The following is a 19,617-nucleotide window of genomic DNA, read 5'->3' as shown; positions in this document are numbered from 1 at the left end:
AAGTTTGAACTCTGACAGGCTATTTGATGATAGCAAGGAAGCATCATTGATTTTCTTTCCTTTTTTTTTTTTTGCCATTTCTTGGGCTGCTCCTGCAGCATATGGAGGTTCCCAGGCTAGGGGTTGAATTGGAGCTATAGCCACTGGCCTACATCAGAGCCACAGCAACGTGGGATCAGAGTCGCATCTGCAACCTACACCACAGCTCACGGCAACACCGGATCCTTAACCCACTGAGCAAGGCCAGGGATTGAACCCACAACCTCATGGTTCCTAGTCGGATTCGTTAACCACTGAGCCACGATGGGAACTCCCGTTGATTTTCTTAAGGTATGATAAGAGTATTGTAGCTTTTTTTTTTTCTGGTCTTTTTTGTCTTTTTAGGGCCACACCCGCGGCATATGGAGGTTCCCAGGCTAGGGGTTGAATCGGAGCTGTAGCCGCCGGCCTACGCCAGAGCCACAACAACGCGGGATCCGAGCTGCATCTGCGACCCACACCACAGCTCACGGCAACACCGGATCCTTCACCCACTGAGCAAGGCCAGGGACTGAACCTGCAACCTCATCGTTCCTAGTTGGGTTCGTTAACCACTGAGCCACGACAGGAACTCCCCGTAGCTATCTTTTTCTAAAAAGATTTTTTAAGCTCAGAGATATATTCTGAAATATTAATGAATTAAAGCGATTTCTAAAAAGACTCTGATGCTCTCCCATCACTCCTAGGTTGAGCTCTAGAACCCCACGCTTCCTCGTCTTTCTCACCTACTGTGTTCCAGCTGCACTGCCTGTTGGTGGTTTCTTCAACATGCCAACTCTTTGTCTGATGGTCTTTGCACATATTGTTCTTTGTGGATGCTTCTCTGACCCCTTCCCCTCCTCCCACCACATCGGTCCCTTGTCACATGCTCTCGCTCGCACCGGCCCCCAGAAGATGCCTGAAGTCTCCAGCCACAAGGTGAAGGAACGGGAAGGTCTGGCTTCTCCTCCGTCTTCCCACTGCTGTGTCCTAGATCGCCAGCACCTCTCCCCTGTACCTCTGCAGGAGTCACCTCACCTGTCTTCCTGTCTGTGCCTAGAGCCTGCCCTTATGCACTGTACCCAAGGGGGCTGTGATTGTTGGGGCCACCTTGAAGGACATGTTCATTGGATGTGATCTCAGGAGTTCCCGCTGTGGCACGATGGGGTCAGTGGCGTCTTCAGAGCGCTGGGACAAAGGTTTGATCCCCCGCCCAGCACAGTGGGTTAAGGATCCAGCCTTGTGGCAGCAGTGCTTAGGTCACAACTACAGCTCAAATCTGATCTCTGACCCGGGAACTCCAAATGCCATGGGGCAGCCAAAAAAGAAAGAAAGAAAGAAAACAGGCTGCCATCTCGATAACTCCCCCGGCAACCTGTAAGCACAGTACAGCCTGTGCACCCAACCACGGACTTAGGTCTCTCTTCTCCGTTTCTCCCTTACCGCTCAAGGGCTCTGCACTGCAGGTCGGGGAGGGGCCCAGGCCTATAGAAACCCCAAGCACCTCGCCCTACAACCATCTCATAGGTGGCCCCAGAAGCCACACTGCCGCTGTCCAGGCCTGGGCACTGGCCCTGGGAACAGAGCGCGTCCTCTGGGCTGGACCCTGGGTTGCCCGTCCCCACCCGGAGGGAACACAGAGTCCACTGTGGGTTCTTGGAAAAGCTGCATCGGGGAGTTTAATGAGTGACCTGCAGGGCTGTTTTCCACCCTTGACCGTTCAGAACCGCCTCGGAGGTCAGTTGGCACCAGGAAGCCAGGCAGCTGGATGGGCCGGGGCCAGTGGTGGCCGGCAGCCAGAAAAGCAGGAGTGGAAAGCACCCCTTTGGGGGCGGGGCGCCTCCTCTCCTCGCCACCATCCCGTGGATGTGAGTGGACTCGGGGAGCACAGGACACAGAATCGCAGCCTGGATTCCAGGCCGAGTCCACCACGCCTTGCGGCAGGACTTCAAGGAATCACTCGTTCTCACTTGTTTGCTTCAGACCCTCAACTGGGGACTTTAGGAGAGGATGGGGGAGGGGAGGAGGCCAACAGAACCAACACTCCCTGGGCGGCTCCTCCGGTCTGGAATTGCCATAATCTCTCCTCTTGTCTTGCTGCTCCTCGCCCTTCCTCTTCCCCCCCAACCTCCACCCTTGGAGAGTGGAGGCAGGGGAGCCTGGAGGCTAGAGGCCTGGGCTGCAGAGTCAGATGGGCTTGCCCTCCAGGCTGTGTGAGCTTGGACAAGTGACTCACCTTCTCTGAGCTCCCAAGCCACATCTGTGAAATGGACACACAGTATTGTTTGTTTTGTTTTATTTTGTTTTTTGTTTGTTTGTTTGTTTTGCTTTTGGAGTTCCTGGGAAAATTAAATAAACTCAAGTCTACGAGATACTGAACAGTCAACAAATAGTCATTTGATAAACATGATGGGCCAGGGTGAGACTGGGGAGTGACAGAGGGCAGAGAGCAGGGGTGAAAGAGGGTGGGCCCATTCCCTGCGCAGGTCTTCCCTCTCAATGCCACGGCCCAAAGACGGACCCTTTCGTGGGCTGAAAAGTCCCTGGCTCATAAAAAAGTAACAGCCCAGGAGTTCCCATTGTGGCGCAGCGGAAATGAATCCGAGTAGGAACCATGAGGTTGCAGGTTCGATCCCTGGTCTCGCTCAGTGGGTTAAGGATCCGGCATTGCCATGAGCTATGGTATAGGTGGCAGGCGCGGCTCAGATCCTGCATTGCTGTGTCTGTGGTGTAGACCAGCCGCAACAGCTTGGATTAGACCCCTAGCCTGGGAACCTCCATATGCCACGGGTGCGGCCCTCAAAAGACGAAAAAAAAAAGTAATAGCCCAGCAAAGGGCGGGGCTTAATCATGACCCATGACCCCCAGGGCTGCACAAAGAGGGTGATTCCATCCAAGGAAAATCTTTACAGGTGGGCCCTGGACAAACGGAGTCTGAAGGGGAACTGGGAGGCCCCTCCTTCCCTCTTCCCCCCCCTCCCGGAATCTCTCCCCTACCCAGCCTGAAATCCCACCGTTGGTGACTTCTGTGCTTTAAAGCAGGGGTGGCAAACTATGGTCCCTATTCGGTTTTATAAAGCCTGCAAGCTAAGATGGCCTTTGCAATTTGTAAATGGTTGGAAAAAAAATCAAAAGACGACGGTTGCAAGACACACGAAGACTTTATGAACTTCGCATGTCCACGTCCATAAATAAAGTGTGATTGGAACCCAGCCTTGCTCCTCCTATGTGCGTTGACAGTGGCTGTTTTTTCACGCAATGGCCAGGAGAGTAGTTTCATCATGGGGTCCTCAAGGCCAAAAACATTCACTATCTGGTCCTTTACAGCAGGTGTCTGCAGACCCCTGATTCAAAAGAAACCAGCATTGAAAGTGGGAGTGCCCCGGGGAAGACTCAGTGGGGCTGTTGCCAGTCTAACCATTAACCAGTCACCTACCCGGCAAGTGACTGGGCCATTGTTCCGTCTGAGTGTCCTTTTCTCCATCTATGAAATGCACCCGGAGATTCCTTCTCTGTTTCCCCTCGCGTGGCTGGAAGGCTCCGCTGCCCCCCACCTCCCTGCTGGACCTCCACCCCAGAGCATCCTCCTGCCTGAGGGCCCTGGTGTTTGCTGTTCCCTCTGCCACAACACCCTTCCCGCAGATGTCTGCACAGCTGTCTCTCTCACCTTCCTCCGGCCTCTGCTCTGAGGCCACTTTCTCAGTGAGGCCCACCCTGATGTCCTATTAAAAAGTCCCCCCCAGGAGGTCCCGTTGTGACGCAGCAGAAACGAATCCAATAGACACCATGAGGTTGCAGGTTTGATCCCTGGCCTTGCTCAGTGGGTTAAGGATCCGGCGTTGCTGTGAACTGTGGTATAGGTCGCAGATGTGGCTTGGATCCCGTGTAGCTGTGGCTGTGGTGTAGTCCAGCAGCTGTAGCTCCGATTCGACCCCTAGCCTGGAAACCTCCATATGCCGTGGGTGTGGCCCTAAAAAAGGAAAAAAGACCAAAAAAAAAAAAAAAAAAAGTCCCCCCAACCTGCACTTCCCAACTTGGCTTCCTCCCCAGCAGCCTCGCTAGCTGACAGGGACACATTTCATTCTTCATTTCCTTGCTGTTTATAAACTCTTCATCCCGAGAACAAAAGGTCATGAGCACAGGAGTTCACGTTCGCTGCCTGGCACATACGTAGCCCTAACGAATCTTTAGAGGATGATTAAATGATTACGCTTAATTAATGCATTAAGCATAATTTAGGAATTATTCTTCATTAAGAAGTACTTTTTGCAACCGTATGTATAGCTGCTGTCTGTGTGATCCATGGCATTCTCATTTAATTTTCCCCACAGCCCTGGGGGTGGGCTGGGGCTGAGATACTGTCCTATTTTCTATTTCTGGATGAGAAACTGAGTCCAGAAAGGTGTCTGATCCGCCTTATTCATAAGGAGGCGGGGGCGCCTGGACCAGAACTGCGGCATCTCCCTCCCAGCAAAGCCCCTCCTTATGAAAGCCAAGTAACTGAAGACAGCGAATTGTGTAAAAACAAATGTTTTTATGGTATACATATACACACTGGGTTCGGGATACAGTGTTAGGTATGGCGGGTGACAGCTGCTGCCATCTGCCCTACCCTTGGGTGTCCTGGCCCAGGCTCCCTGGGGCGTGGGGCAAGCCTGGAGAACCCGCCAGGCTTCACCCCAGCCCTGCCTGTGGTCTTTGCCTCCTCAGGGCAGCCTTTGTCACCTGCCTGCTGGTCTCCGCGCCCCCACCATGAGCGGGGCAGGGGGCGAGTGGGGGAGCTCCGATTCTTGCTGTCCTGGGGTCAAGGCTGTGCCCAGGGTCCTGTTTGCTGAAGGTCTTACTGACGCATGGGACGGGAGAAGATGACGTTTCTTGCCAGGGCAGGTGGCGTGGATAACGGCCACCTAGCGGAGGGGGCGGGGCCGGCTCCTCCCCGCCCTCCACCCCGGAGGTCAGAGGTCGCTGGCCCTCAGTAGGGGTAGGGGGACACGGCGATGAGCAGGACGAAGACACTTTGGTGGCGCGGCGCCTCGGCGCGCACGTGAGCCGGTAGAGGCCGGCGCGGGTGAGCGCGCGGCGGGTGTAGACCGCGCCGTGGCCCGCGCGCAGCTGGCGCAGCGCGAAGGGGCTGCGCGGGTCGGGCTCAAGCACCGTAAGCTCTGTGCGGTTGACGGGGACGCCGGCCTCGGAGAAGGCGGCGAGGCGGGCCACGTCGTGGAGGGGGCGCACGCCCAGGGGCAGCGGCAGCAGCTTGTACTGCAGCGTGGAGGGGCCGCCGGCGCTGCAGTCCTGCGAGCAGCGCCGGAAGCATGTCCTGCGGGCGGGACAGACCGACCGATTCCGGGTTGCCATCGGATCCTGCATAAACCCGACCTCAGCCCCCCACCTCCGGAGTTGTCCCGTGCACCGCCTGCGCCCCCGCCCCGCGGACCCACATGCTTCTCTGCAAGCGCCCACTTTTGAGAGTTGCAAACAGAGGCCCAAAGAAGCCAGGGACGCCCATTCCCGCCGGTCTTAACAGCCCTTCAGGTCCCGGGAGCTCCAGAGCTGGGTCATGCACTCTGGATTTGCAGCTCGGGTGGGGTGGGGGGCTCAGCCTTGCCAAGGTCACTCACTCCCTCTCACCCCCACGCCCCCAGCTCGACCTAGGCTTCCTGATTAGCAGAGTCTGGCGCAAGTCACGCCCAGGATACTTTGGCTGCAGCTTCTGCCAGCCAAGGTCCCCGTGCGTGTAGCCACTGTGTGTAATGGGGAGGAAATGTATTTTGTGTTTGTGTGGCTGTGTGCGCCTGAGTCCTGGCGTTTTGTGCGGGATTCTGGGTGGGGTTTATGTGTCTCTGTGCGTGTGTTCCCGTGTCCAGAGTTTCATGAGTGTGTCCACGTGCTCCTGTGTGTCCACCTCCCAGGACCCCTCCCCCAGCTGCCTGGGCTCCATGCTCAGTGGAAGCATCACTGTGCAGGAAATGAGAGGGTCCAGCCCAGCTCGCACCCCCGGAGGCTGCAGGAAGGTGCTCTTTTTTTTTTGTCTTTTTGTCTTTTGTTGTTGTTGTTGTTGTTGTTGCTATTTCTTGGGCCGCTCCCGCGGCATATGGAGGTTCCCAGGCTAGGGGTTGAATTGGAGCTGTAGCCACCGGCCTACGCCAGAGCCACAGCAACGCGGGATCCGAGCCGCGGCTGCAACCTACACCACAGCTCACGGCAATGCCGGATCGTTAACCCACTGAGCAAGGGCAGGGACCGAACCCACAACCTCATGGTTCCTAGTCGGATTCGTTAACCACTGCGCCACGACGGGAACTCCAGGAAGGTGCTCTTGATGAGGTGAGCCCAGGGGCCCTGTGGCCAGGAGTTCCCGCAGAGCTGGCCCACTGGCCCTGGGAGGGCCCCCGCCTGAGACGTGGCCTGCCTGGAGGTGGAGTCCGGCTGGACAGGAGCCAGAGGGTCAGCTCCAGGCAGGCAGTCCGCCCCATTCACTCCGCAGCCAACTCTGCCCTTACCCGGGGCTGGAGCCCTGCCGGTAGGTGGCAGGACATGGCGTGTCCACACACTGGTAGCTGCCACGGGTGTTGAAACACATCTGGCTGGGCCCACACTCGATGCCATCCTCCTCACACTCGTTGATGTCTGGGTGGGGAGGTTGGTGAGGAGATAGGGATGGAAAGATGGGTAGAGGGGGGGGAGGGGGAGGGCCCGAGGCAGGAGCCAGAGAAGGCGTCGGGGAGGGTCACGGGGGAGAGAAATGCCTTCGGAGGACAGCGGAGGTGGGCAGCCCCATCCCAGTCCCCAGCCAGCCTGATCCTCGACAGCCCAGCCGGCAGGCCCCCAGCACCTCCCCATCTCCCCAGGTGGGCCCTCTGGGGACCCCCTGAGCCTAGAGCTGGGGTAGAGAGGCTGAGGCGGGGTGGATTAAGGGCTGCCCTCAGGCCCAGAGTGGCCACTACCCATGATCCTTCTCTGTCTCCGTGGGAGCCCCTCCCTCTCAGAGGCCATTCACTGACCCCAGTGAGGGACGGAGGTCCCTGAGGGACGGAGACCGGCCAGGCAGACACGATGCCCGCTTTGCAGGGTGACGCAGCATGCCCGGCCTGGGTGCCAGGGCCCCTCAGTTAGGGAAAGCATGCTGGCCTGGGAGTTAAAGGCTTCACTGCTTCTCCAGCAGCAGCCACCTTGTGCCAACACCGGCTCTGTGCCCACCCTCCACGCAGCTCATCCGAACACTTAGGGGAGGGCTGGGTTAGCCCCATCTCACCAGGAGACTGAGGCACAGAGAGATGAAGTGAGTTGCCCAGCAACACACAGCAGAGCTGCTATCAGCCCCCGGGGCTGCTTCCAGAGCCTGCCCACGCCAGCTCTTAGTTCCTGCTTGGAGTGGGGGTCCTGGCCTGGCTCTGGCCACCTGGGAGGGGGTCACCTAACCCCTCTGAGCTCGCTTCCTGCCCCTCCTCCACAGGAGATGGTTGGAAAGGGATTGGAGACAGGCGGCTGGGTGAGAGATGCCCCTTCCCACGAAGCCCCCCGCCTGGCCCCTCTGGCAGCAGTGGCGTCTGGGAGGCCCCACCCTGGGCAGCCCCTCACCCTGGCAGTTCTTCCCGCTGGGGAGGAGGCGGTAGCCCGCGGGGCAGAGGCACTGGTAGCTGCCCTCGGTGTTCCGGCAGGCGTGCTGGCACAGGTTCCCCACCTGACACTCGTCCAGGTCTGGCCCGGGGCGCAGGGTGGGCAGGGGAGGGCGGAGGGAATGGGGGCAGAGAAACCCTGAGTCACAGAGGCCAGGGTGGCCGCGTGCCTGCCCGCCAGCTCCGGACAAGCCGGGACGTCCCGACTAGGCAGCCCAGGCCTCCTCCCTGTCCCGCCCACCCCGCTGGATGGTCCCCGAGGCGTGGGGGCCACACAGTGCTCCGGAACAGGTCCCTCTGCGGCGATGCTGAAGCATATCTGCCCTCCAGGCTATCCCACCCCCTGCCCCCACTGCAGCCCCGCGCCAGTCTCTGCAGGGCCCTGGGCTCTCCTGGACCCCTCAACCCCATGGCACTTGCCAGTCCCCATTCACATTATTTTTCTTTTCTTTTTGTCTTTTTAGGGCCACACCTGCAGCATATGGAGGTTCCCAGGCTAGGGGTCCAATAGGAGCTATAGCTGCCGGCCTACACCACAGCCACAGCAACGCTAGATCCTTAACCCACTGAGCGAGGCCAGGGATTGCACCCTCGACCTCATGGTTCCTAGTTGGATTTGTTAACCACGCAGCCACAACGGGAACTCCCCTGTTCACATTCTCATGTCACCCTGGAGTAATCTCCTTCCTGCCCTGACTGCTCCGCCTCTGTGCGCCAAGAGGCGTGTTTCTCAAAGTGGGTTCCTGGGAACATTTGCCCTCCCCTGGGGTAAAGTGTCCTGAAGTCAAATGGTTTGGGAAATACTCCATCCGCTTGGGAAGCCCCTGGACGTTTAGCGCAGTCAGGGCTTCAAGACACAGGGTGGCGAGGAAGCACTGCCTACCCCGCTTGCTGGGAGCCCTGGGTTTCTGAATGTGGGCGTGGTGTCCACACCGCAGCCTAGGAGCCAGAGAACGTAGCAGGGTGTGTCCCCAAGGCATTGCTGGGGTTCAGTCTTACCTGTGCAGATGCCGTTCTGCCGGATGAAGCCAGGCGGGCACCAGGCCCGAACCACACTCAGGGCTCTGGGGCCCGGTCGGAGGGAGACCCAGGCGTGATAGGAACCGCCGGGGATGGGGGCGCGGGGACGCAGCCAGGGCACCAGGGGGCCTCGGTGGCTGACAGTGGTCACGTTTTGTACATTGTGCTCCAGCGGGGTGCAAGTCTTGCCATCTCGGAGGAGGGTCTGGCCTGGCGGGCACAGGCAGCGGTAGCTGCCCTGGAGGTTGTGGCACTGGTAGGCGCAGGTCCTGGGCAGCTGCAGGCACTCGTTTATATCTGGAAAGGAGGCGGGCCAGGCAGGGCGCTGCGGGCGGCTCCGGGCGACTGCAGCCGCTCCACCTGGCCCCAGCCCTCTCTCTTGCTCTCTGGCTTTCCCTAGAATCCAGCTGCCTCACCTGCTGCTCACGGGCCTGCCGCCAAGCCCTCGTCCTGGCCCGCCCCCAGCCTCCTCTCCCACTCCAGCCTCGACTGCGCAGAGGCCCCAACCTCCCCCAGCGCAGCGCCCCAGACCCCACGGTCCCTCTGCGCCCTCCCTTCAGTCTCCCGGCGAGGCCCATCCTGCCGGCAAAGCCTCTCCAGGACCCACCCATTTCTCTCCACCCTCCTCCTCCTCCTGGGCTCCCAGGGAAGGTGACCTTGAGGGGCCAGGTGTGAGGTTTTGGTGCAGAACAGTGGGCAAAGCACCGATCCAGAGCCGTGGTGGGCACACGATGAGGGCTGGCTGCAGTTTTCGTCACAACTCATCGCCCCTTTGTAATAACATCCTGTCTGTGAGCTGGGGGTGCTGACCAGGGTCCCAGCGAGGGGGTGACTCTCCCCATACCTAGGCAGGGCAGGCCGGGGCCCTGGATCCGGTACCCCCTGGGGCAGCTGCAGCGGTGCCCGCCTGGGGTGTTCTCACAGATCTGGTTCGGGTGACACTCGTCCATCTGCTCCAGACACTCGTCCACGTCTGGAAAAGCAAGGGTGGGTGGGGTGTTGGGGGTGTGCGGAGCCCGAGCTCCTTCCCCTAGGACACACCACGCCTCTCCCTGGGGACACCTCTGGGCTTCATCCCCGTCCCCTTCAAGGCCAGTGCCACGAGATGGAATGTCAGTGTTTGCATCCACCCCTTCCAACATTCCAGCTCGGGAGGGTGAGAGGCTTCTGGGGAGAGGACTTCAAGAAGGAAGGGGCTTCAAAGGTGCTCTTTGGGGACAGAGTCCCGGGTTCGGACTGTGCACTCCCTATCTCCTGATGCTTAAGCCAGTGACGGTCCCTCTCTGAGCCTCAGTTTCTTCATCTGTAAAAAGGAGTCATGACAAGACTCCATTATGGGGTCGGGGGAGGCAGGGGGGAGATGGATCACACAGGTCAGGAGCTTAGGACGCTGGTATAATGGCAGAGCTCAAGACACGCTGAGAAAGAAGGAAAGGGAGCTTCTGTTATAGCTCAGTCTGATATAGGGTCCATCAGGATGCAGGTTCGATCCCTGGCCTCACTCAGTGGGTTAAGGATCTGGCGTTGCCATGAGCTGTGGTGTAGGCCGACAGCTTGCAGCTCCGAATAGGTCCCTAGCCTGGGAACTTCCAGATGCCGCAGGTGCAGCTATAAAAAGAAAAAAAAAAAAAAAAAGAAAGAAAGAGGAAGGGAGGGAGGGAAGGAGGAAGGGGGGAGGCAGAGGCACCCTATTAAGTCACTGAAGTGGGACGACCGCCTCTTCTGAGTCCAAGGTCACCACGCTGTCCCCCTCCATGCTGTCCTCTCTTGGAGGAAACAGGAGGACCCACAATCATGAAACCCGAGAATGCCAGAGCAGGAAGGACCCTAGAGGTCACCCGTCCGGGGTGGCACCTCGGTTTTATCTCAAGCGCTAACTGCAGCTGGTTCACTGTAGCTGGAGAAGCTGTGCTGAGAAGGACTCAGAGGCCCTCTCTCGGCTGGACCTGCTCCACGTGGGGAACAGGGAAGTGGAGCGGATGTCTCACGTCTGCCGTCCCTGACCTGCTCCCCCTTCAGAGGACAGATGAGAAGCCTGAGGCCCAGAAAGGAAAAGACACGCGTCAAAGGTGCTCAGGCCTTTGACAGCAGCCAGGCCCGGCGAGGACTGGCAGCCCCTGAGCCCAGCTCAGTCTTTCTGCCCGGCCTCGCCAGTCTTTCTGGCAAGAGACTTCTGGTTTCCCTGAAGACACAGCAGCCCCTCTGCTGAACCCTGGCAACCACTGGATTCCCAGGAGGAGGACAGCCCTGCACCGTGCCCCTGTCACCTTCACAACTGGCTCCATCGGCAGCCACCTGGAAGCCGGGCCCGCAATCCGGGAGGCAGCGGTAGGATCCCAGCAGGTTCATGCAGCGCTGTCCCTCTCGGCAGAGGTCGCCATCCCATGCACACTCGTTCACATCTGGGGGCGGACGGGGGCGGGGGCTGCATGAACACTTGCCCCCAGGCCCAGCACACCGGCAGAGGCTCTGTGCTCAGGCCCAGAAGCTGCTGGCACGAAGGTCCCCGCCCCTGCCTTCTAGCTCTGCCCATCATCTTGGCACCCTTGGCAACACAGAGCCAAGCCCGAGGGACCAAGGGCCTTGGCCTGAGGCATCTGAGGTAAGACTGCAGATGATGCCCTCTGGGTGCCCTAAAGAGACTTGGCAGCATCAGGCCCCACTGGCAGGATGGAGGGATGCAGCTGGGGGGCCCAGTGTCCAGATAGCATCCTAGGCTCAGATTTGTGGTCTAGCAACTTCGTGAAGGGGAGCAAACAGAGCGAGCAGGGCAGAGAGCTGTCAGCTCACGTCCAAGCCCAGTTGGCTGGAAGTGCCCACTGAGGGCTGGGAGAGCTTCTGAGGCCGTGTCCAGGCTCCATGGGTAGGAATGCCGTGAGCAGTGGCAGTCACGTGTGTGTTTTTGGGGATCCCCAGCACCCTGGGTACTTAAGCCTCTCCTCTGAGGCCTTCAAAACAGGAAGTTCTCCCTAGGCTTGCGTCCCCCAAGGGATGTGCCCCCTGGCCTGGGTCCCGGCCCCAGAATCTCCCTGCACATAGCTGGGCCAGGTCCAAGGGGGGCCTCTCCACCTGGGGCCCACTCACCTTTGCAGTTCCTGCCATCCTTGGCCAGGGCAAAGCCAGCCGGGCAGGAGCAGGAGAAGCGGCCAGGCGCGTTGTGACAGGCGTGGGAGCAGGGGCTGGGGCCACCCAAGCACTCGTCCCTGTCTGGGGGATGGACAGGGGTCTGCTGGTCTGTGCTCACACGCCCTCCCGCCAGCTGGCTGGGACAGCGCGTCCCTTCAGCCTGAGAGGCCTCCCTTGTCCATGCGGCGTTGGGGGAGCACTCACCCACACAAAACTCTCCCTGGGTGTCCAGCTCAAAGCCCTCTGGGCAGCCAACTTCATTCTCTTCTGCAAGGCAAGGGGGACAGGCCCTCAGGCGCCTGGGGACAGAGGACCCAGGCTGGTGGCTTCCTCCCACTGGCTTGGCCAGGCCAAGGCCTCCTCAGCTGGGGGCGCAGGCCCTGTCCTGAGCCAGCCCAGCACCCAGAGCATCAGCCTGTTGGAGACAGTAGCTTGGGTTGTGTCTAGTCACCTAGAGGTGCCCTGAGGGGCTCATGGTGGGCTGGCCAGGCCACTGCAGATGTGGGAGAGCTGACTAATGAAAAACATGCAACGGGAGGTCCACACGTGCAAAACCGTGCTCTGAGAATCCAGAGGGACGGGTGTGGTCAGCGGCTGGGCAAGGAGGGCACACAATGGGTCAAGGAGAGCATCTGATGGGCAGCAAGCAGGTGGTACGTGTGGGGACAGCCCCCTTGATAAAGCAGTCACTGGGTGCCGGCTGAGGGTTTGGAGAGAGCCAGACCATTCTACAGATGGGAACACTGAGGCTCAGAGAAGGCCAGGGCATTGCTTCCAAGGTCCCACAGCCGAGATGTGGCAAGGCTGGGCTTGAACGAGGGGTCTGCCTGATGTCAAAGTTATGCTCCCATCACTGTCCCAAGTTCAATTTTTTTTTTTTTTTTTTTTGTCTTTTTGCCATTTCTTGGGCCGCTCCCGCAGCATATGGAGGTTCCCAGGCTAGGGGTCCAATCGGAGCTGTAGCCACCGGCCTACGCCAGAGCCACAGCAACGCAGGGTCCGAGCCACGTCTGCAACCTACACCACAGCTCATGGCAACGCCGGATCGTTAACCCACTGAGTAAGGGCAGGGACCAAACCCGCAACCTCATGGTTCCTAGTCGGATTCGTTAACCACCGCGCCACGACGGGAACTCCCCCAAGTTCAATGTTAAAGACACACTGGGACCTCAAATAATGGTAACAGGTGTATCTTTAGCACCCAGTGGTTGAGAACACAAGGCGTGTTCATGTGTGTCTCCGAGGGTCCCAACAGTGGCCCTGGGTGGGGCCTCTGGTGCAGGCCCCCTTGAGAAGAGCTCCTTGGGTATGGCTTGAGGCTTGAACACGAACCTGGGGGGTTGGACCTTCATCTTGGGGCCTGGAGAAAGGCTCCATAGCGTTTAGCCAAGAGTGGCCTGAAGAACTGTGTCCTTGTTGGGGCTGCAGTTGGGGGGACGGAACCAAGGAGAGTTTGGAGAGGGCAGACAAGGAGGTGAGCTATCTCAGTCCTGAATCTCTGGTCCATGGCCAGTGGATGCAGGGGCTGGGATGTCACCCCTTCTGCAGGTGGGGCCCCTGGCAGGATCCTGCGAGGGCTGGGGGCAGTGAAGATGGGGTGGTGCAGGGGGAACTCACCAGCTTGCAAAGCCGTGGAGAGCTGGAAGTGCAGGGCCTCGGCCTCAGGGTCAAAGGCAGAGCGGATAGCGGAGACCCGCAGGTGCTGCACCAGCTGGGGCTGGGGGCCCTGGGCCGCATCGTACTGGATGCTGTGGTTGCAGCGCAGGAGCGTCGGGAGGCTGTCTTGCAGGAAGCTCTGCGTGGAGCCCACAAAGAGCCGGCCGGGCCCCACCTGCACGTATTGCTCCTGGAAGTCCTGGCAGGGGAGGAGGAGGACTTCAGAATATCAACTTCTGGGGGGGGGAGTGGCAGGACCCTCAGTCCCCCCCACCTCGCTGGGGATGCTGAGAGTAGCAGCGACCTGGGGGCCTTCCCATGCTTCCTCCAACCGGCTGGGCACCCTTGGGCAGGCTCTCGGGCGTTCTGGTTTATGGAAGGGGAAAACACCTGCCTTGGCGAAGTCCGGCCCAGAGATCCTCTCCCGGGCGGCGAGTTCCCCCTACCCCAAGTGCAGCAGGCCCGCCCCAGCCCCACTGGGTCAGGAAGGAAAGCGGGTCTGGCTGCTCAGGGTGCTTGGGGCAGAATATCCATTCTCTCTCGTCCACCCCACCTGCACTTGCAGATCCGCGTCCGCTAGGCTCTCAGGGATGACGCCGTTGACCGCCACGTCGAGGAGAAGGAGGCCGTTGGGATCCAGGCCCCGGGCCACCTGGGTCATGGTAAGCAGCTCCCCTGCAATCCATCCCCACCCAGCCTGGGGTCACCACGGGGAAGAGGCCCTGGCTCAGACCCAGCCCTGCCCAACCCCCCGAGGGGGACCCCACTCACCTGTGGCAAACTCCACCTGTGACTGCTGCTGGAAGCTGCCACCTGTCAGGGAGTGGCCGTTCAGGGCATCTCCACTCTCTCTGGCCAGAGCCCAGTAGACGGGGGCGAGGGTGACCACAAGCACCCGCATCAGAGGCCCTGAGTGGGTGGGCGCGGAGGCCGAGTCAGAGCCATCCGAGGGCAGCCGCTCTCCTGCGCAAGGTCCTCCGTGGCTCCTCCCGCCCCCAGGAGCCTCCAGCCCCTTCCCTCCCAGCTCAGGCCCAGCCCCACGATTACCTGGCCAGGTACTGGATCAGAACCTGGGAAGTGGTGAAGGCAAATGTCTACTTCATGGGGCACTTGTGCAAATTAACAAAATATCATGTGTTCTTTTTGGGGCCACCCTTGCTGCATATGGAGGTTCCCAGGCCAAGAGCTGAATCGGAGCTGCAGCTGCCGGCCTGCACCACGGCCACAGCCATGCCAGATCCGAGCCATGATGGCAACCTACGACACAGCTCATGGCAATGCCAGACCCTTAACCCACTGAGCGAGGCCAGGGATCAAACCCGCATCCTCAAGGATACGAGTCAGGTTCTTAACCTGCTGAGCCACATCAGGAACTTGCACAAAATACATCTATACAAAGAAGTGCATTTAATATTCAACCAGGTTCAATAAATATTGAGGCTACTGGGTCACCACAGAGTCTGGGTCCACACAGACTGTCCCTGCACATATGCTGGACCAGCTGAAATTCAACTGAGTCTCGTTCCTTGCCGACACCTTCCAGAAGAGCCCAGGAGAGGCAAGATTGTTCTAAACCACTGACTTGGGGGAAAGAGCCCCAGAGTGCCCTGAACACAGATTCTCAGAACTTCCCAGGATGCTCGGCCCTCCTCTGGGGTGGGGCGGGGGGGTCTGGGACTGGGGGAAGTGGAAACCCTGCTTGTTTGGGGGCAGAGATGGTCCAGCTTTTCAGCCCAACTGCTGGCCCGGAAGAGAGGTATGGGATGGCTGATGTTCAGAGGAGCCAGCTGGGCCCCTGTGCCTGGGAGCAGAAACTTCTCGACCTCCCTGCACCTCTGTCTTCACTAAACGGAGCCTGGGGCCAGATGCTTCTCCTCGGCTGCTGCAGGTGGAAGCAGCCACCGCATCTGGGCCATGTCTCACTTGACTCCTCTCTGCTGACCGCCGGCCTGGAGGGACTGCCCCAGCCAGAGTCCCCTGACCCCTCACTGCTCACACAGTCTTCGGTCAAGGTCAGCTCTGGAGGAGCTGCTTTGAGCAAAGCCCCTGTCGGCACTGCCCTCTCCCTCCTCTGGATGCTCCTGAGGGGCTTCAGGACCCCCTGGGCAGGGTGAGAGGGCAGGGTCCATTACAGCAGCACCTGCAATGTCTCTCCAGAACATTCCATCCGCTCAGGACACACTCTTAGATGCATCTGTTTGAAAGCGAATGTTTCTTGCTTCTCTAGCTGATTGCATTTCCTGCCCTCTGTCCCCTCGGCCCCACCCCAGTGATCCTTTCATTTCCCTTCCGGCTTTTGCCTTAACAGTGGGAAAAAACCTCCCCGGCCCCCGGCAGTCAGTGGTTTCAAAAGTCATTATCTGACCCTACATGCACATAAACCTGGTACTTTCACATTCTCTCGGGCTGATTTCTATTTGTTTTCTTTTTCAGGCCGCACTCACAGCATATGGATGTTCCCAGGCTAGGAGTCACATCAGAGCTGCAGCTGCTGGTCTACACCACAACCCCAGCAACACCAGATCCGAGCCCCGTCTGTGACCCACACCACAGCTCACAGCAGTGCCAGATCCTTAAACCACTGTGCGAGGCCAGGGATTGAACCCGCATCCTCATGGATACTAGTTGGGTTCTTAACCCGCTGAGCCCCCACGGAAGTCTCGGCTGATTTGAAATGCAGTTTTGTCCGGTTGGGGGCTGAGGGGTGAGGAGGAAGGGGGCCGCACCGCAATCCACTTTGGCTCAGACTCGGCTCGGGTTGGAGGGTCCCCGGATGCAGGAGATGGATGCTCTGGCCCCCACTCACCCACGCTCGCAGGGATGTGGCTGATGCTGCTGCGGATGGTGGTGACCCCAGAATGAGCCTCTTTTTGCACACTGGTGTTCAGGGTGGCCACGCCAAACCTGTGGCCATTGATCAGCCCGATCATGCTGCCCCGGCTCCCCCGGGGCTCCCCTGCGAGGAAGGGAGAGGACAAGAATGACGTCACCCACCTCTGTGCCCTTGGGATATGCCGGCACTATTATCCATTTCATGAAGGAGTAAACGGAGGCTCAGAGAGGGGACGTCATTTGCCCAAGGACACACAGCTAATGGCTGATGAACTCAATGCCAGGGGACCCTGGCCTCGGAGGCATTGACGAGGAGCGCCACACATGGATGGTACCAGCTTCTAACTCTAGCTCTGCCATCACCTTCTTGGAAACCTGGGCCACTCAGGCCCCCAAGCCACACTTGAGCTGGTTTATGTCTAACCCGAGGAGGTGGGGCCACAGATGCGCCAAAGACCCGTTGGGTTAAAAAATGCCAGGGGTCCATGAGAGTGGTTGGGAGCTGGCACCCTGGAGGAGCCAGGGCGGAGAGGCAGGGCACCGAGCCAGGAGCTGAATGCTGCCACCCGAACGACTCCCATTCCATCAGTGGCCCTGGCTCCAGCCACCCCGCAGCTGGTCTGACTGGGGTGGGCTGAGCTTCTCGCAGCCGCCAGGCAGTCTGCGAGCAGGAGCTCTTCGGCACTAATCAGATGGATGGTACGGGCGCAGCGGGGTTCCTTCCTCCCGCTAATGGGCCAGCTGTCTCATTTGGGCAGATGGCATTCCAGGGGGCAAGAAACAGAAGCTAGCCTGCTCCTCCACTTACCAGCTCTCGGGGGAAATTAACAACAATTGCCAATGATCTGTCAGAAAAATAACATAACACACTCAACTGCCAAGATCCTAAATGGGTAAATCAGGGGGCTGGTTAATTTCAGATGCCAGGAAGCAGCGCCATCTCCTGCGGTCCGTAGATGGATCTGATGCGATTTGAGGCCCATCTGGGACGTCTCTTGTTAATATCCATCCGCAGCTCTGGGGTTTATGGGGGCGACTGGCGAAGGCCATGAACCTACCCTTGGCCTTGTAATAAGGGGAAAGGGAGGATTCAGGAGCTGCAGGTGGGAAGGGAGCAGCGGGGCCCTGGCAGCTTGAGATGGGGACAGGGAACTGGAGGCCAGGAATGACAAGCCACTGTCAGCTTTCTCAGGCATGCGGTGACTCAGCAGCCCCCTGTCCCCTCGAGGCCCGGATGCCCCTCCCCCCAGACGGATGGAAAGGAGGGAGAGAGTTGGGGGCCTCAAAGCCTTTGAACCTCTTTTATTTAACGCTGTCCCTTGAAGGAATCTATCCTAGAGAAATAGTCAGGCCAGCACACAGAGAGGTGCGCTACGGGATGGCTTTCGGAGAGGAAACTGGAAAAAAAACAACCCCTGTGGCTTATTGAAAGAAACCAATAGCAATTAAGTTAAAAAACAAACAAACAACCCTTTCCTATGGAAGGATATGAAACCATTACCTAGGGTGTGGCGAGGCTTACCATCATGGGGTGTTGTCTGAGATAGAGTAAGCAAAAATGAAGAGATATAAAGACAACTGGTATTTTTGACGTCACTTGTAAAAAGAAAAAAGTATATCTCTTTACATTAGGAGGAAAAAAAAAAGTGTAGAAATATATACCCCCAAATAATTGCCTGCACTGTTTCTCATAACTGAATTATGGAAGAGCCCATCATTCTTTTTGTCTTCGCAGATTTTTACTTGGTTCTTCTTTTTTGGCCACATCCAGAAGTTCCCGGGCCAGGGCTCGAACCCACACCACAGCGGTGACCAGAGCCACTGCAGTGACAATGCTGGATCCTTAACCCGTTGAGCCACAGGAGAATGCCATGTCTTCACAGATTTTTAAAAATTATCTGGCCTGCAATGTATACATCTAAGGATGACCTGACCCCTTGCTGTACAGTGGGAAAAAAAAAAAAAAAAAATTATCTGGCCTTTCTATGATTAATATGTATGAGGTTAAAATCAGTTGTTTCCATTTTTAAAAAGTCAGGAGGCAGTTAAGGGTTGAACTATGTCCTCCTAAAAAGATAGACTCAAGTCTTGGTCCCCGGTACTTGAGCATGTGAGCTGATTCAAAGGTAGGGACTGTACAGAGGTCACCAAGTTAACATGAGGTCATGAGGGTGGCCCTAACCTCAGCTGACAGGTGTCCTTACATCAAGGGGACACTTAGAGACAGACATGAGCACAGGGGACACCATGAGATCGCGAAGGCAGAGACCAGGCTGATGCTTCTTCAAGCCAAGGGACTCTAAACGTGGCCAGCAAACTACCAGAAGCTAGGGGAAAGGCCTGGAATAGACTCAGACCTCAGAAGCAACCCGCTTCTTAGGTTTCCACCCTCCAGAACTATGAGATCACATGTTTCCGTTTTTTTCAAGCCACCCCGTTTGTGCCATTTTGTTATGGTGGCCACAGGAAGCTCATCCAGAGGCCACGTGAAAGGGCTGTGGTTTGGGTTGGGGGCTTTCCAACAGGACGGGTTAAGAGTTGGGACTGAGCTCTGAAATAAAAGGAGGCTCTGCTGGGACTGCAGCTGCCCTTTAGACAGCTCTGTGTGGGTGTCAGAGGACCATGGAATGTTCAGAGATGTGGGTGCTGGTGTTCCACCCTGCCCACAGGAGACAAGAAGACCACAAAGAGGCCGGGAGTCCCCACGTTTGGTTGGCAGTGGGTTTCAAGTGGGTTTTCAAGTGGCGAAATGTCAATTCCCAATTCCAGATAGTGCAGAGGTGCTGCCTGGAGAAGCCCTCTACGGAGAAGGAATCTGATGCTGTGTGTGGTGATGGATTAGTGATGTCTGCCATGGATAGGGACAGAGAGAGATAGTCATACATTTGGAGTATTACCACTGAGACACAGAAAGAACACTTTCTCTTTATGCAGCCTGAGTCTCTCTCTCTCTCTCTTTTTTTAGGGCCACACCTGCAGCATATGGGAGTTTCCAGCTAGGGGTCAAATCAGAGTGCAGCTGCCAGCCTACACCACAGCCACAGCAATGGCAGATCTGAGCTGTGTCTGCAACCTACACTACAGCTCATGGCAACGCTGGATCCTCAACCCACCGAGCAAGGCCAGGGATGGACCCTGCCTCCTCATGGATGCCAGTCATGTTGGTTACCACTGAGCCACGATGGGCACTCCCAGCCTGGGTCATTTTAATGTGGTTTCTCAAGACAATCCTTTTCCAAAATTTAAAGTTTGATCTGACCCAAGGGAAAAGGGAGCTGATTGAGGAGGCCAGGGTTAGTGACGCCTGTCAGTGGTTAGCGACACCAGGAAGCAGCATCTGTGACCACTT

General features: G+C 58.0%; 1 protein-coding gene across 1 annotated transcript in view; it reads right to left on the bottom strand.

Annotated features, from left to right (window-relative positions):
- The window catches only part of HMCN2 (hemicentin 2), a 158,973-nt gene continuing 144,198 nt past the window's right edge, over window positions 4,843–19,617 (bottom strand). Inside the window, 13 exon segments of the mRNA XM_013993934.2 lie at window positions 4,843–5,061; window positions 5,064–5,335; window positions 6,519–6,645; window positions 7,597–7,716; window positions 8,634–8,951; window positions 9,499–9,627; window positions 10,922–11,056; window positions 11,739–11,861; window positions 11,985–12,047; window positions 13,398–13,635; window positions 13,990–14,111; window positions 14,208–14,345; window positions 16,243–16,392. Coding sequence (XP_013849388.2) covers window positions 4,991–5,061; window positions 5,064–5,335; window positions 6,519–6,645; window positions 7,597–7,716; window positions 8,634–8,951; window positions 9,499–9,627; window positions 10,922–11,056; window positions 11,739–11,861; window positions 11,985–12,047; window positions 13,398–13,635; window positions 13,990–14,111; window positions 14,208–14,345; window positions 16,243–16,392 — 2,006 coding nt within the window. The 3' untranslated portion in view covers window positions 4,843–4,990.

The sequence above is a fragment of the Sus scrofa genome, chromosome 1, assembly GCF_000003025.6.
Source record: "Sus scrofa isolate TJ Tabasco breed Duroc chromosome 1, Sscrofa11.1, whole genome shotgun sequence".
NCBI lineage: Eukaryota > Metazoa > Chordata > Mammalia > Artiodactyla > Suidae > Sus > Sus scrofa.
Note: the sequence above shows the minus strand (reverse complement) of the source record. Positions and strands in the feature narration are given on the sequence as shown.